General features: G+C 34.2%; 1 protein-coding gene across 1 annotated transcript; it reads left to right on the top strand.

Annotated features, from left to right (window-relative positions):
* The first annotated feature begins 7,332 nt into the window (after nt 1-7,332).
* LOC127848762 (uncharacterized) lies at nt 7,333-8,513 on the top strand. The gene is made up of 2 exons (XM_052381364.1): nt 7,333-7,461; nt 7,797-8,513. The coding sequence occupies exons 1-2, from the start codon at nt 7,346-7,348 to the stop codon at nt 8,239-8,241; spliced, it is 561 nt and encodes a 186-aa protein (XP_052237324.1). The 5' UTR covers nt 7,333-7,345; the 3' UTR covers nt 8,242-8,513.
* Nucleotides 8,514-18,008: the final 9,495 nt, after the last annotated feature.

The following is an 18,008-nucleotide window of genomic DNA, read 5'->3' as shown; positions in this document are numbered from 1 at the left end:
AGTCTAGCACCTACACCACTCGATAATCCCTGCTCATACAGTGAGAGGTGTCCTCGTTGTCTCACAAAATATAACGATAACAACAGAACCCTCCGAATTATTCAATCATTTCGCCTTTGTAACGCTTGATAACTTATCGTTTTTAAATCATCAAAAGATGCATATAATTGATATTTTAGAGCATGGTTAATGTTACGAGTTGTCGTTTCCGCTAAAATATCATAACTACAGCGAAAATTTGCGAATAAGAAAAAATGCTTATCAATTTTGTCAATTTACCAAAACGTGATAAGGTCCCGATAAATATTTGAACAAATCAATTATTAGACGGAAGTCGATCGTATCGAGAATTTCCACCCCGCAATATATCAAGGGTAAAGCAGAATTCTCACATTTTGGAAGTGTTTAGTGTTTGACCCCATACTTTGCAATAGAAGGTTGTGTGACATGTCTTCTCCTATCCATCAGGTGTATACATTGATACTTAAAACTAAAAAGATAATCGAAATCAAATCTTTACATTAACCTTGCATGTGTACTTGTATATGCCATATTATTAATTGAATTAAATAATAAATTTATCACTAGTCGTATTTTCTATGATAAACATACACGTTCAAAAACCGTTCATCATGCAACAAACAAACAAAACTTATATATACGGTAGAAAACCGCTTTTTCTAAATCGTCAACAATAGTTCCATCCATCAATCCACCAAAAATCTAACCACCAACCCACCCACCCACCGAACAAACCGCCAACCATCCCGCCCCCCAAAAAACACTATCCACTTAACACGACCCCCCAAACGCCCCCCCCCCAAATCATACCATTTATCCTTCACCCATCGACCCATTAACAAATTAAGTTGCAGATAAGAGTTCATTTAGACGAAAAAAAATTTTGGAAATAAGTGTCCCATTACATGTCGGTAATTTACAACACTGTTTCACATGTGTTCTCATGAAAATCCTTTTTTGCAATCCGCTGCTCCTGCTGGTGCCTCGTCTGGGTTTTATCATGCACGTGATTCCAGAAGGATGTTGTTCGTCAGACACTACTCCCTTACCCAACCCTATTGGGTAATAGTTCCGCGATAATATTGTGTGCGATTCAGTAGTGGTGAACAGAGGAAATTATATATTCGTGTTGTTATTTACTGCAAACATGTTTTTGAATATGTAGAATTGTATGTTCAAAGGTATATTTTATTCTTTTTTAGGTTATATATATTTTAATATTTCATTATTACATTACCTTTGGCGTTCGCAATATACTTAGTTATGGAGCTTTGGTTGTTTGTTGTATATAAAGGTCACAGATTTACTAAACATGTGCATATTTGAAGCAAAAACATTTATCATGGACAATGTAACGTATCTAAGGAGATAACTGCAAACCCGGTATATTTAAAATGAAGAAATAGTTGTCTTTAATTATAACAAAATATGCCTTATAAAACGCATTTGTTTTGCCGAACTTAATACAAAATGTACAACATGCATTTCACATAAACGGAAAATATCGTATTAAACTTGATCCGTCTTTGCGTATATTTTTTGTTGCTTTGCGCACGCTGGCTATTCCACCATTACCGGTATCATTTCTGTATAAATACAACACTAGTTAAAGGGAGACAACTCTTTTAAGATTTCCTGTGTAGTGCCAGCGCAGTTAATATTCTGCCAGTTTTATCGTTCGTTTTCGAACACATGTGTAAATAATGATTGCTATTTGATCAGTTGTTATAATTTGCAAGATAAGTGCGATGCAGTATTTAAACACAGTTCCTCTGGACTGGAAAGTACATGAGAGGGATATAATATTAATTGGCACAGTCGATTTTCGATGCTCTAAATAGTACATGCGTTAAGTCTCTGAACAGTTTCTTCAATATTTAAACGCCATTTTTATAAGCCCTTTAAAAACGGACAGAAATTATGTGAGAACGTTTTGCGGGCAGGCGATTGGACGGCGTCCATGAAAATCGGATTATCGTGAAACTTGACACTAAAGTTAATTTGCATATCTTAGTGATTTCAAATAACCAACCTAATCGCGTAAGGCAATTTTAGCAAAAATATAGCAAAATTAACATTGTCCTCTCTTCAAATCATATAGTTTAACATTGGATCATCATAAAACTTGATGACATGACCGTGGGCTTATACTGTCCACCAAGAGTGATAATAAGAAAGATTGCATGAAACAATTGTAAAGAACGGTCCTCAAAATATATATGTTTTCCAAAATAATATTGCCTGCTTTTCATAGGTGGTTTTCTGCTAATCGTTAACGTTTCCATTAACAATCTTTCTGAAACATTAAATACAGCAAGCATTACTGGAGCTTGTGATTGTTATTGGGGCTTCATAGTTCAAGGGCAAGATCGCTGTTACTAAAAAATAAACTGGGTTTCCGCTAAATAACTTTAGTTTTAATGGAGGTCTGAATGCCATTTGTGTGTAGGGAGCTTACGATTAGATCTAGCTTGGGATTGCATATGTAGGTGATCATATCATGTTTATGTCGCGTGAACTAAAATAGAACTACGGTTTCAGCTCAATTACTTAGGTTCGGACGGAGGTGTCAACAAGTAATTGTGTGTATGTAGGTATCTGACTTATAGGCATAGCTTATGATGGCATTTGATGCCAGTCAGATTAATGTCTTTGTCTTCATAAAAGCAAACATAAGAGCAGTTCACGTTAACTAATAACAACTGTTTGATGGGGGCATTGCACTAAATAACTGTTACTTAAATTGCTCAATTGCACGAGTTTTGATGGAGATCTTTTACTGAACTATAGTGCGTTGGTATCTTTACTGCAATCCTAACCTGAAATTGCGCATGTATTATTGTAATTCTATCATATTTATATGTTATGCGAAAAGGAGATCTGTTTTTATAGCATTGACATGTTTAATTTTGTATTAATGCCTGAGTCATCATCTGTATAACAAATTTATAAATCGGTTGCAGATCAATGTAACCCAGACAATGTAACCCAGACAATTAAACGGGCGTGTTTTATGACACTTTTAAAATTTAAAGCATTGTATACTGCATAATGCTGAGCATAATTTCCTTCGCACGATCAATTTATATGCGTCTTGATTTAAACATAAAAAGTAAATTTTCTTAACCTCCAAAGTTTGACCGTGGGACATTTACTTGAAACGGATGTAAACATCACAATATAGCAATTAAACTTAATCATTTTTAGTTCACAACCTCTCGATCACCACGACCAAGATTATTCCTGTTCATATGAATTATTTACATATACATGCACATGTAGATACACTGAGTTCCTTTATAATAATATTTCGAATATTATTTGTTTCATTCGTGCATGACTTTCATAAATTGATATCACTCTTCATATAAACGGTTACGTGCTTTGTGTTTAAACTTATTTATTAAGAATACACACATTCACTTTTCTTCAAAAGCAGTTACTGGTACACTGAAGTAGATAATTTAATAATCAATCACTAGCAGGGATTACTTATCAAACAAACAGAGCCGACTCGTGACGGGATATCTCTACTTTATAACGAGATATTAAATAAATAAACTGAATCTAAACGTATTTGAACATAATATATTGACTACATATATCGCTCATTTTATATTCAAATCGACGGCATTTGTATTTTATGGAAGACATGTTTGTTTGTTCAACAAGTGATTGTAAAACGCAATCGTTCATTACACTCATAGCCACAAGTACTATAATCGTTCTGCTTGGCATGGAGAAATGTGCACCTTTCTCCTAAAGACAATCTCCAGTTGTTTAGTATACATTTTCAGTATTTTACGCTTGTTTCTACATTTTAATTGCACTTCGCGTATTAATATTTTATTGAAATCGTTTGAATAACTGTACACAAAAAATAATGCATTGATTGTATGTAGTATGTCTGGTTCATATTGTTACATGAGCTCTAGATATAGAAAATAGAATGTTTATCATACAAACGCAAAAAAATACCGAAACAATCGCTTTCAAATATATGTTATAGTAACACGTGTACAAAATGGTATGAGCTTTCATTCAGATTACCAATAATACCTATTTATATGCTGTTCTGCACATCAATACAAACTGCATTTGGTTTTAAGCTTCTTTTTTTCTTGAAGCACACAATATAATTTTCTCACAGTTAAGTTTACAGAAATTGAAAAAATAGCCTTATACAATTGTTTATGCATATTAGATGATGTTAAACGATACCAAACTGAGATATGTGGATTCATGACAGAGCTGATGCAGTTCGTTTTATTTAGGTAAAGTAAAAATGCACTATGTCTAAAATACAATTCTTCTAAGTGTTAACGTGAACGTTTCACAAATTGACTCTTGGTCATTACGTGCCAACGTATTAAGCGCGATTATTATAATTATTCTGAATATCATTTAAAAGTTATCTTGTGATAAAATCAACAACAAAATCAATAGATTGAGTCGATGAATTTTTTGCAATTACGACTTGCATTTAATCAAGCGCTTCTTATCGATTAACAGATTTATGTGACCCGAAGCGAGTTCGAGCCAAACGAACAAAACAACTTGAAAAAATTGTGACCGGAACTTTGAAAACAGTTCCAGCCATCCGATAATTCGAGCCTAGCAAATTCGAGCCATCCGATAGAAATTTATATAAATATATAGCAATAAAAATCGGTGCTTCGAGGAGAGTTCGAGCCAACCGGAAATTCGAGCCTAGCGAGTTCGATCCATCAGGTTTCGACTGAATATCTCTATGTTGTATCGTTTGCACCTGCGATACGTTTATTTGATAGCGAGCGTCAGTATGAATGTCTTCATGCATGTGACCTTTGGCTGACTCTCGCTGTCTAAACTTTGACTTTCGTCATGCACTTGATTTATAGTTGACGTGCATTAGAAAATAAAACTTTGTGTTTAATTTTCGAATTTGTGTTATTATCTTTATTTTAAACTTACAAAATTGCCATGACATCTCAAAACATGCAAAATACTAAAAAAGCAAAATACTACTCCTGTGTGAAAAAACTGTTTGAAAAAAATGGTGTTCTTTCTTTGCTAATAATTAATCGCAATCGTAACAATTTTACAGCGTTTGTAACGCTTTTGATCGACGATGCAGCAAACACGTTTTTATCGGCCTAGGGTTTTAACTGCTTTGCATATTCAAAAGCGTTCATGGTGTATTGGTAATGAGTAGGCTTTTGATTCTAGAGGTCCCGGGCACGATGTGTTCTTTATTCGTAATTTCACAATATGAGAATATGGGGTGATATATAGTTAACTCTACACTTTATCGATGTTCTCTTTATGCTTAATTTGAATATTAGAGAATATGGGGTGATATATAATTAACCCTATATCTCATCGATGTTCTCTGTATGCTAAGTTTGAATATTAGAGAATATGGGGTGATATATAGTTAACCCTATATCTAATCGATGTTAACTTTATGCTAAGTTTGAATATTAGAGAATATGGGGTGATAAATAGTTAAAACTACATCTCAGCAAAGTATTTCAATTATTTACTGTTTGCAAACATACAATAGCATGGCTAAAAATTAGTTTTAGACAACATGGTTAGCACTGCATTAAGGAAAGTTATAATATTAACAAATCGATTCTCGTTAGTTTCTCTTAACTGTCATTAAAATAAATCTTTAAGAAATATGTTCACGGCGAACAACAATCGAAGAAAACATATTATTTTATGCTTTCCGGTGGTTTATAGAGAAATATCAGTGAAATAAAAGTGGTATTTCACTGTTTCAAACAGTGAAACATAACAGTGAAAAATATCGTTATTTTTCACTGTTTCAGTTAGATACTGGAACTACTTCCCCAATAACCCCATGGTGAGCCTCAATTGCAATTTTCATTCAAGGGAGACTAGTCTACTTGAACCTGAAACACACATTTACCTCCCTTAAACATAATTATTTCGTCTGCTGCTTAACTCTTTAACAACAATGGATGAATTGGAAAACAATGAAATAAATCTTCTTTTCTCAAATATCTTTGACTTTGATGACTTTTTTAATGAAATGAATGAACAAGATGATGACAGCGCTTCAAAATCACAAGAAATAACATCAGCAGCACCAACAGCAGGAGCAGCAACATCAGCCCCACCACCACTGGTAACAACACCAACAAGGAATTTCAGATCTGTAAGTGTGGATAGCTTTCTGCTTGAAAACGAAAATTTAAATACAAAAAAGTAAACCGACAATGACATCAGACTTTTCAAAACTTTCCTAAAAAGTCACAAAAATGAGGCAAGAAATATTGAAAATATACCTCCTCATGAATTGAACCCTCTGGTCTGCAGTTTTTGTTGGGTGTGACTAAAAAAGATGGATCAGAGTATGAACCCACATCTTTGAGGGCATTTTTAAGCTCAATCGACAGGCATTTAAGGCACATGAACTACAAGCACTCTTTGATAAATGACCCTAAATTTGCCAAAGTGAGGGAAGTATTAAAAAGTAAACAAAAAGCTCTGAAAAAAGAAGGTTATGGAAATAAACCGCATAAACTGGGCTTGAGCCCAGGCATTAACAAATGAACATATTGAAGCTTTGTACGCAGCTAAAACTCTGGGAGAATCAAGCCCAAGAGCTCTATTACACTCACTGTGGCTTATATGTACAACCCATTTGGGGATGAGAACCGGCAAGGAAATTCACACCCTATGCTGGGGTGATGTCAGCCTTGGAATCGATTTTGAAACTGGTGAAGAATTCATCACCTTCGACACTGAGCGTCAGACAAAAACACGTACTGGTGAAAATCCTAGGGATATAAGGTGATTTTCCTACTTTAATATATTTGTACACAAATCTGAATTGATAATTTTTTATTTATATAAAAACTGGTACTGTTTATAAAATATTTAAATGGAATTTTTCTTTAGTAAAAATAATACAAACATGGAGGATATTTGTTGGTTAAAACTTAAGGTAGAATATCGATTTTATTTCACGAGTGATCATATAAATTATTATTTTTACGAGTGGCGAAGCCACAATTGAAAAAATATATTTTATATTATCACAAGTGAATTTATAGACCTTTTTTTACAATATAATTCTTATTTGTATTATTAATATACAGTAGACTTCACTTTTGGTGGAATAGTATTTAATTTAAACAAAACATTTAATGCAACACACATTTTAACTATTCATAGGAAAGTCAAGCCACGGGCATATGCAGTTCCCGAACAACCTGACAGAGATCCGGTGCATCTCTACAAGCTATATGCCAACAAACGCCCTGTTGACATGATGACACAAGACAGCCCCTTCTTCTTAACTCCTGGCAACATGACACAGCAATGCTGGTTCAGGAAGTCTGCCATGGGAATAAACAAGCTATACAGCATAATGACCGAGATGAAAACAGATGCTGGTATTCAAGAGCCAAGAATCACCCCATACAGGTCAAAACCCCATGGCATATTATATACACTACTTTCATAACAAGACTAAAATATATAATAAAAATCACTTACCTCCCATTTAGTAAATAGGTGTTGTTTGTCCAATTTACATGCTACAACACTCAACATTTTAATTCATAAAATCTCCTGTACTCTACTAGTACTATTCCTCTACTTTCCGGGTTCCATTACATCCAGTACTTGACAGACCACCATGTATTTATTGAAGTGTTTCAAGAGCACACATAACAATTACAACTTATATCTTATGTAATATGTCATGTGTACCGTTGAATATTGATTTTATTTTTACCATAGAAATAAACTTTTTTCAGTGCAAGAAAGCACTTGATTCAGAAGCTGAATGACGAGAATGTTCCTGCTCATCAAATAATACAGATTTCAGGGCACAGAAATATTAACAGCTTAAATAATTACAGCAGTTTGAACAAGGAACAGTCAAAAAATATTTCAAAAATACTTTCTCATTCAAACCAGTCAGTTGAAAAGCACAACCGCACAGCCACTGCCACTGCGTCAGCCACACCTGCATCAAGTGATTTTCCGATGGCCCGAGGATTTTTTGTCAACTCACATTTCCAGGGCAATGTAACATTTAATTTTCACAACTCTGAATCTTACATGGGCCTTTCCCAGACACAGAACGTAGTCAATCACCAGAGGCAATCTCCATCCCGTACACCGGCGGTAACCGCAGATTCCCCTGTACAGCGACACTACAAGCGAATCCGTCTTATTGCAGAGAGTGACAGTGATTGATATCGAAACCATTTAGCACAAAAACACTGTTGAAATATGTTTGCGTTCCTAGTTTAATCCAGTTATGTGTTATTAATGCAGCAAGTCGTAAAAGTGTTGTTCAACATGGCGAGCACTTTCGTAACTTTGAGATCAGTTGAATACACAAATTACTACGCCAGTATATGCAACACTATTAATTTCATAATAATTTAAATTAAACTATTGTTTGTAATAATATTGAATGTATAAAGTATGAAAAAGATATATGTTGAATAAAACATTGATTTTAATAGTAATACACTTTTTACAGATGTGAACTATTTTCTTGTGTAGTAAGTTCTTTGTGCGTTCTAAAATTTGAGGCACCCCACGGGGAAACTTAATGAGGCAAATTCGGAAAATTAACAAAACTACAAAAATAAGCATAAAATAAAAAGAAAATTTGTTGGTTTCGGTAGCATATCGAATTTAATTCACTCGTGATCATAGAAAAAAATATTTTCACTCGTGGCTACGCCACTCGTGAAAATATAAATTTCTATGATCACTCGTGAATTAAATTCGATATTCTACCGAAACCAACAAATATCCTCTATATATAAAAAACCTAATCACCAGCAGTGTATTCAGATTATCATCTTATGCAATATATCTTATGACAATCACTATGGCGCAGATTTATGAGAATTAATTGTTTGTTTAATGAGTGTAGGTTTCTTCGGAATGATGGGTGACAAACCACTAAAATGGCGACAACATTAATAGCAACCTATCCCCTAATAATATCACTTCCGTTCTAAAATAAGGCAGTAAGGATCGGGTCGAACATAATTATAGAAGGAATTGTTCATTTTGTGGATTATCACGCATGAAGATAAACACTTTATTTCACATATTCATTATACTAAATGTTAGACACGACCGTGTATAAAGGCTATATAAATATATTGTAATAAATCAAAATGACCATTATGATACACGTCTGTTACTTGCAGAGACGATTACCGGTAAACAATTACGCTTAGTGATCACATTTGGTAAACGTCACAAAGATCTCGATAATACTACAGTAACAGTTGGTAAACACACAAGCTTTAAATGTTCATATCCAAAATAGTGCCCGATCTGGATTTTAACAAGCTTACAAATCAATCATTGCATTAATCGATTATTCTTAATCTGACCATTTTCAACTTTAATGAGGCTGTCATTAAGAAAAATGCGTTTGCTTTGTCGTAAAAAGAAGATAAACTTTGCTAAGAAAAGAGGCAAATTTATCTCATTTTGTCCCTTCGGTTTTATCCTGCTTCATCGTCGATGTCGTCAGCGTCATGATGCTGGTGATTATGATGATGATAAGGTTTGTATAACTAGCTCCTTAATAGTATTAAGAGGAATGATAATCCATCCTTTTCCCCTGATGGTGCCACGCATGGATCTTATCAGGCACGTGAATTAAAGATCACCGGCAGCGGTTTTAAAAACCTTAAAAATACCAATTTTATGTGAGATTATAATGTTTTAATGCATATCCATGCCATCATTCGATTAAAACCAACGTATTCAACGAGTATACAGCCGATAACAATGCCGAGTTTTTGCACTTCGCGATCGAGTCGATATTTTGTTCAAACCGGAAGTGACGTAGTCAAACACCACTTGAGTTCATAACAAAGGAATCGATATCAGCTGTTGTCATAATAAAGATCGACATATATATCGAAGGTTTTCTTACTACGCACACATGACGGCGTATCTTGATTGTATTAAGTATTGAATAGTGATTTAATCAGACAATTATAAATAACACACAATGAACAGATACAATTATTACCAGAAATTGATCGATGTTCGAATGCAAGTCCAAATTGACCGTTCAAATGTAACACTTTAACAATGTAGTCAAAACAAATAATGTTGATTTAAAATGGACGAATCTTACGTAAATGTCGCGTCATTTAAACTAGAATTGTTTAGAATATTTGTTTAATTTCTTTTGCTATTATCCGGACAGGGCCATTTTTTTGAAACCCGATGTTAACCCTGCACACGATTTGTATTTATGCTTAATTGATCTCGTTGTTGTCGCCATTTACTTCAAAGTGAAAATTATCTCATTTTTAGTTATTTGTTATATCTAGGTTTATAATTTGCCGTAAAAAAGCCGTGATTTCTATAAATATGACGAAATTATATTGTTCTAAACTCTCCACGAGCGAGGTGAACTTATATCATAAAGAACAAATACCCTGTCAAAATTTATTTATTTTGCATTTTATTTCAAATCTAGTTGTCAATACTATCCTGCTGGTGCAGTATGTTGTATATTCTGTTTAAATGAGTATTGCAGACATATAATCTGCTGGTTTTTTTACTGTTTGTGCAGATGAAATTGATAACAGTAGATCACTGATAACATGACTTCAGAAAGAGGACCGACTATTTTATGACACCAGCTTTATTTATGGAAGCTGTAAGATGGTAATACACTAAATTCTGCTAACTTGGTGCAATGTCCATGCCTTGTTGGTATTGTTATTTGCATCAGTATAGGCACTTTAGTGACCTACTTATTTTGTCAAAAACCTCCGAATTGAATTAACTTAATAAATAAAATATGCTTATTTATGTTTGCACTCATTATAATGATGTCATAAGATGACAGTTAACATCCATGTATTGTCTACTTTTATAAAAATTGCAACAAAAACTTGTTTGATAAATATAACTTTGTAGTCATACTAGCATTAAAACATGTTTTTCTTCTGATCCACTCGGTACACAACACCTTTTACACCATTATCCGTGATGTGACAAACATTAAAGTACAACTGATTAATTATCATACCAATTAACTTATATTGATTAATGTTTGGCCAATTTAATTATTGTTCGTTTTATACAAAACATTTCACACCTCTTACACACAGACATAAAACCCTTGAAAAACACCGACCACAGGTATAAAAGAGACGTTAATTGCGACAACCGTATATTCAGATAATTAAACAAGACATTATATCTATGATTGATACTTATAAACTATTGATCATTTTATATCCTTAGTTTATTTATTTATTTTTTTTTTGGGGGGGAGGGGGGGGAGTTGAATTTAACAAATGCGAGTTGACCAAAAACACGTGCGAGTTGACTTAGGTATGAAGTGACCGGCCCACCTGTGTTTTTTGATTTGCCTTTATAGCAATTGGCAACTAGAATCAGTATAATTGATAACTACTATTGCACAATGACGACTTCATTTATGAAAAATTAATATAATATTATACAATCAAGATACATTTACACTACATACGGAATAATTGGTAAATGACACATGTCGGCAACACATTATTAATGGAAGTTTTATTAGACAATTTGTTATAAAATAAGACGTGTTATTTCAAATGTTTTATGCAAAGCTTTGAATATTTGCTGGGCGTAAAGTCAACAGCGTCCCGTCGATTATCCGTCGTAAACTCACGGCTAAAATCCATTTGCGCCCGATACTGGCGCCCGTTGGGAAGCAGAAGAATCCTTTCTTCCAATTTTCAAGGCGAGCATTGCATACAAATGCTGCACACTGCACCATCGTATTATCTGTAGATCCGCAATGGCACATAACAATACGAATCGTAATCAACTAAACGCAGATAGAAAATTAAAAAATGTTAAGTAAATGATGAGTACAGTCCTGTATACAGTGACGTTTTCGCGAAATTTGCGTTACTGTAAATAACAATGGAGGTCGTTCTGGGTCATGCGCAGTGGTGTTCGACTACGTCATCGGGGGAAAATAGCGGCGTAAATTGCCGAACACATTACGGAAATTACCAATCATCAAAATCATCGTTTTTCAGCTCTAAATATTTTTTTTATTGTTTTGTTTTGATTTTAATGTAATAACATTGTATTCCTTTACAAAATATTATTTTTACGTAAAATTCTGCCGCTGATCTTTGAGTAAGGAAATTGTGGCAACAGTCTCACTATTATCTGGTCGGCGGCAATTAAGTAATAGCGAACGAGGGAACTTGCATGATCAATTTGGTTTTGTATGCAAACATTGTATTATAATATGTAAAGATTTTTGTTGAAAACATGTATAAAAACTAGTTTTGACTGCATAATTGTATATTTCAAATATTTAATATTTAATTTATCTTTGCCAAGAGAAATCAACTTATGGAGCTTAAATTAGTATTATCTTAATATTGTGCAAAAATGAAGTCCAAAAATTACCACAGATAATTTAACGTATCAAGGGAGATAATAGCTTGCCATGCTTATATAAAATGACGAAAGAGTTGTTTGCCATTATTTAATGATTATTAAATTAATTACGCTTGTGTTTTGCACTAGTTAAAATATAGAACAGAACATAACAGAACAGAACAGTATACTATTTATTTCAGGACAACACATGTGCCGTTTCCGTGATTAACACAAGCGTAATCAATTTTCTGTAAGTTGAATCCCTTTTTCTAAAAAAACAAATGCATACAGAATGGTTGCTATTTAATAAGTTTTTATCATTTGTAAAATTGATTGCAGCGTAAACTAGAAGTGGCGCGGCAGAGGCCAACGCGTATCCCCACGCCGCTTAGATGTTATATTAAAAGGCAATTTTGGGTGGGCGAGGCCTATGATGGTGGGGTCCCGGGGTGTGTAATGTGGACATGGGTGGTCGAGATAGACCGTGTTGTCTTAAGAGATGTTCAGTATTAATTTGAAGTAAATTTGTGAATAAATGAAGAAGTTATGTTAAAACAAAATTTGTGTACGAACACAAAATTTGGGTAAAACAATTGTGGGTACGAATTAATTATGCCAACAAAAAATTTTGGTTCGAAACAAAACTTGGGTACGAAAACATTTGGGCACAAAAAAAAATTTGGTACGAAAAAAAAATTGGGGTTCGAAAAAAAAAATGTTGGTACGGAAAAGTTTGGGTACGAAAACAAATTCTGGTACGAAAAAAATTTTAGTACGAAAAAATTTTGATACTTAAAATTTGGGTTCGAAAAAAACATGGTTACAAAAAATACTTAGGTACGAACAAAATTTTTGTTTACGAAAACAAATTTGGGTACGATAACAAAATTGAGTACGAAAAAAATTGGATATAAAAAAAATGGGCACGAAAAAAAATATGGGCAAGAAAACTATTTGGGTACGAAAAATATTGGGTACGAACAAAAATTTGTGGGTACGGGGAAGAAGTACCCATGGACCTCTCGATAAATTTGAAAGAGAACGGGAATCAAGCTGCCTTTACCTTTATCAATGGCCCTGAGGTGGGAAATGTGGACATGGATGGTCAAGGTAAACCGTGTTGTCATAAGAGATGTTCAGTATTAATTTGAAGTCAATTGGTGAATAAATGAAGAAGTTATGTTAAAAAACATATTTTGGTGGGCGTGGTTGTCCACTATCTCCTCCTACACTAGTAGCACTAGAACCTTGAAACGTACACACATGGTAGCTATGAGCATATGTGCGACGGTTCACTATTTTGAATTTTGATCTGACCCCTGGGTAAAAAGTTATTATCATGTGCGTCGCATGTTGTTAATAAAATGAGTTTAAAAAACACCATTTTAAAGTTTTGGGTGGCCGTGGTTCTCCACAATCTCATCCTACACTATTAGCACTAGAACCTTGAAACTTACACACATAGTCGCTATGAGCATATATGCGACGGTGCACTACTTGGAGTTTTGATCTGACACCTGGGTCGGAAGTTATTATCATGCGCGTCGCATTTTGTTAGTAAAATGATTTTTTTACCCATTTTACCCAATTCTAAAAAGCATGTATTTATCCAAAACTTTTGACCCAGGGGTCAGATCAAAATTATGTCGCTGTCGCCGTCGCACATATGCTCATAGCTACCATGTGTGTAGGTTTTAGGGTTCTAGTGCTAATATGTAGGAGGAGGTAGTGGCCGAACGGAAGAACAGAAAAGCTGAGATCAATTCAATATCCCCACGTTTTTAAAGCGTGGGGATAATGAGGAAATTCAGTATTTCAACACAGTTTGATAAAAATAAGAAGTGCATGGGAGAGATATTATATGAAATGGCACGGTTCGTTTTTAGAAGCTTGAAATATTACATTCATTAAGTCTCTAAAAGTTTCTACAAAAGCACGTCTTTTAATGAGCCCCTTAAAAGGGAGCGTACTATGGGTGCAACTTTAAATGACGGGCGAATGGACGGTGTCCGGGAGATTGATGTCAGCTCAATTATGTTAACAATTAAAATCGCATTATTATAATAATGAAACTTGACAATAAAGTTTATCTCGGCCGTTTTCATTAACCAGCCAGATCGCATTAGCCACTTAAAAAGTGGGTTAATTAAAAAGTTGCTCCCCTTACTCCGATAGTTTTACATCAGAGCATCATTAAACTTGATGAATTGATCGTGGCTCAAACTCCACCAAGTTTGAATACTAAAATAGAACTACTGCTTCAACTCAATTACTTAGGTTCGGAAGGAGGTGTCAAATGGTAAGGGGCGTATGTAGATACCTTACGTATAGGCATAGCTCACGCTGACATGTGGTGCTTGTCAGGTCATTTTTGTGTCGTCATAAATACAAACAGAAGCGCATATGGATGATTATAACTGGACTTTGGATGGAGGAAAATCGGTTGTGTTGTTGTTTTACATTTAGACTAAGCTGGCCATTGAATGTTATGCTATTTGTATAAGAGGCAAAGTAAGTGTTGCTTAAATCATTTAATAACCTGAGTTTTAATGGAGGTAGTTTACCGAAATAAGTGCAATAGTAGCTAACATGCAAACTTACCTGATATTGAATTGCTATTGTTTTGATTAAGTAAGATGAATATTTTAATGTTGTATTCATACTTGAGCAATAATACGTATAACAAATTTATACATCGGTTGGAGATCAATATAACTCAGACCATAATATAATAATATTTCGAATGTTCATTGATACATTCGTGCATGACATTCATAAAATGATATCACTCTCCATAATTATGAACAGTTACTTGCTTTGTGTTTTATGTTATTTATAAAGAAATCGCGCACCAACTGTTCTTCAAAAGCAGTTACTAGCAAACTTAAGTAGTTAATTAAATAATTAATCACTAACCGTAAGAACTTTTCAAACAAAACTGAGCCGACTCATGACAGAATACCTCTACCTTACAATGATATATAACTTACTTATCCAAACTAATATGATAATAATAAATTAACTGCATATTAAACTTATATATTATTTAAAATCGCATTGAACTTTTAACTACGACATTTTTTTCAACAAGCGGTAATAAAACATAATCTTTTACGACAGGTCAAGACATAAGTTCTTAAACAGTTCATCTTGAAATAAAGAATCGTGCGCCTAGCTGCGCAGAAAATATTCCGTTTAGTCATACTTTTATGTTATAAACCTCAATTTGCAAATCGTACACTTCTCATTTTACAGGCGGGTATGCATTATGTTTCAAATGATGTGAGGTTGGGTGGATAAGTAACACACACTTCTAAAGGTACAGAAGAATTTGTACCAAAATTGTACCAAAAGAAAAACACATTTGTCGTTGTTCTAAGCCGTATTATACATTTTGATTGCACATCGCGTGTTGATGATTAACGTTCCCTTCTAGGCGATTCTCACAAGTCAATGCAGACGGCACAAAGACTATGCTTAGTTATGCAACAAATACGGTTTAACGTGTCGATTTCGTTGTAAACTTAGTCGTTATACATAAATAAGTGTGTTTGTTTTGTTTTCTTTTATTTGTATTTAAGTCTCATCCATTTCATGTACGTAATAATTAGAGAGCATTAAAACATACATAAAACAAGAAATTGGCCATTCTCTGTAAGAATTATATTAAGAGAAAATGAGGGGTTAAATATTGCATCGTTTTCACATACTTGTTCTCTGTATACATATTTAAATCAAAAGATATAGTCCGGCATAAAAGTGGCCATTTTTCACTTAACCCGAAATTGGGGTGTATAGAAAATGTTAAAATGATTTTTAGGGGACATGCTACTGATGAAGAATCAAAATGATGCCGGGCTGGTATCTTAGGGGGTTACGAGACATTCAAGATGGCTTCCAAGGTTGCGGCAATGTTCGGTCTGATTTATTAAAACAAATATAAATGCACTATTTAATGTATTATACTGTCATTTTGATGTATTTAAACATGTTAAATATGAATAAAGAAATGCAAACATGTGTTATATAAACACAATATAAATATGTCGTCCAAAATGGATGCCAGTGTCGATTTGGCTGCTCAAAAATTGCACTTATAACCATGACCATACCCAAATTGTCATATAAGAATTATGAATATAAAACAATAAGACAAATTAGTAGCAATTAAGTGTTTAATGAGTGTTCGATTCAATGAATTCCAATAACTCATATACAGAGTATATAATAACAACAAAATATCGACCTAATCCTGACAATTGGATACAAGTTATATTATCCGTGTGTACAGTAACAGCAACTTCGTAAAAGGTATGATTTGTGTTTTGAAAATACTGCGTTGTCTTAAATGTCAATAAGCACATTATATATCAATGAAAACACCATCAAACGTATAATTCCACATTTGTTCACCAAGGTCATGATAATGTCACATTTTTCAAGCATCATGTTATAACGTAGTATGTATACTTGTTTAGCGTATGTTTGGAGTTTTTGTCTAGCATAGAGTGTTGTTCTAATGTAAATATTATTTAAGTTTCCATGTTTGTCTTTCGAAACAACACTTACATAACTCAATATACCATTAGTATCCATCTTTCCATCCACATGGACAAAGTAAGCTATCTCATGGGCATGTTTTGTCAGAACATTGTTAAATTGTATTTTGTTAACCTGAATCTTGACAAACGCAAACATGATAGTCGCGTTTTTTACATGAGCACCCATGTGTCGAACATCGGCTATCGCTTCATCGGCCATCATCATCGCTTCATCGGCCATTGGCTACATTTTATAATTTTAAGCACATTGAGTCGAGCTAAAGCAAAAATTTATGCTACTGAAATGGATAAAAGGGTGTTTATCGCATGGATTCAGATCTGGAAGGGGGATGGCTGCATCTTATGCGTGTTTCCATAAACACGCCTGTATGTGAACACGTTTCACATTTGCATAGAATGCTTCCGTGGTTGTCGGCAAGCTTGCTAGCGATGACATAGCCTTACCCGACTTTCCTACCCTGGTTGCCCAAAGCTTCTGTCTTGTAATACACGTTTCCTCTGTATCAGTATTTCCATAGCAGTCTGAGTCAAATACTCATTCACATGTTTGTACATACAAGCTGTCATATATCGCCTAACAGTCTGATGGAATTGCCGACGTTCAGCATCTGAATAAATTTTCCCTACCGATACCAAACTTTCTAGCCACTTTATTGCATCAAATCAGTTGTTGTTTTTCTCAGTGATACCTAGTATATTTTTCGGTGGTGGTACAGACCTGTCACCCGTTAGATTGACACCCTTGTGACATTGGATTGTCTTCCTGACCTCGCCACACATTTGGCGCTGAACCCTATGTATCGGCCAAACATTACGTATATATCGCATTTATTGAGACTTTATCTTATATAAGACTCAATATAGTCATGTATCTTTCCGTTTAAGAGCCAATGAATGACACACAGATTCATCTATTAATGAACATGTGATCTGGCTTTAAATGCGCCGCTCACACAATTCTTCATGTAAATGATTCTTCAGCACCTATTTTGTTTCTCCTATTCTGAGTTC

The sequence above is a fragment of the Dreissena polymorpha genome, chromosome 10 (assembly GCF_020536995.1).
Source record: "Dreissena polymorpha isolate Duluth1 chromosome 10, UMN_Dpol_1.0, whole genome shotgun sequence".
NCBI classification, from domain to species: domain Eukaryota; kingdom Metazoa; phylum Mollusca; class Bivalvia; order Myida; family Dreissenidae; genus Dreissena; species Dreissena polymorpha.
The sequence above is the reverse complement of the archived record's forward strand: the minus strand, read 5'-3'. Positions and strand labels throughout refer to the sequence as shown.

Excerpts from the sequence above, each read along its gene's own strand:
- LOC127848762 (XM_052381364.1), top strand. The coding sequence starts at position 7,346 with ATGACACAGCAATGCTGGTTCAGGAAGTCTGCCATGGGAATAAACAAG. Across the intron at positions 7,462-7,796 it reads CCAAGAATCACCCCATACAG|TGCAAGAAAGCACTTGATTC; the intron begins GTCAAAACCCCA and ends AACTTTTTTCAG.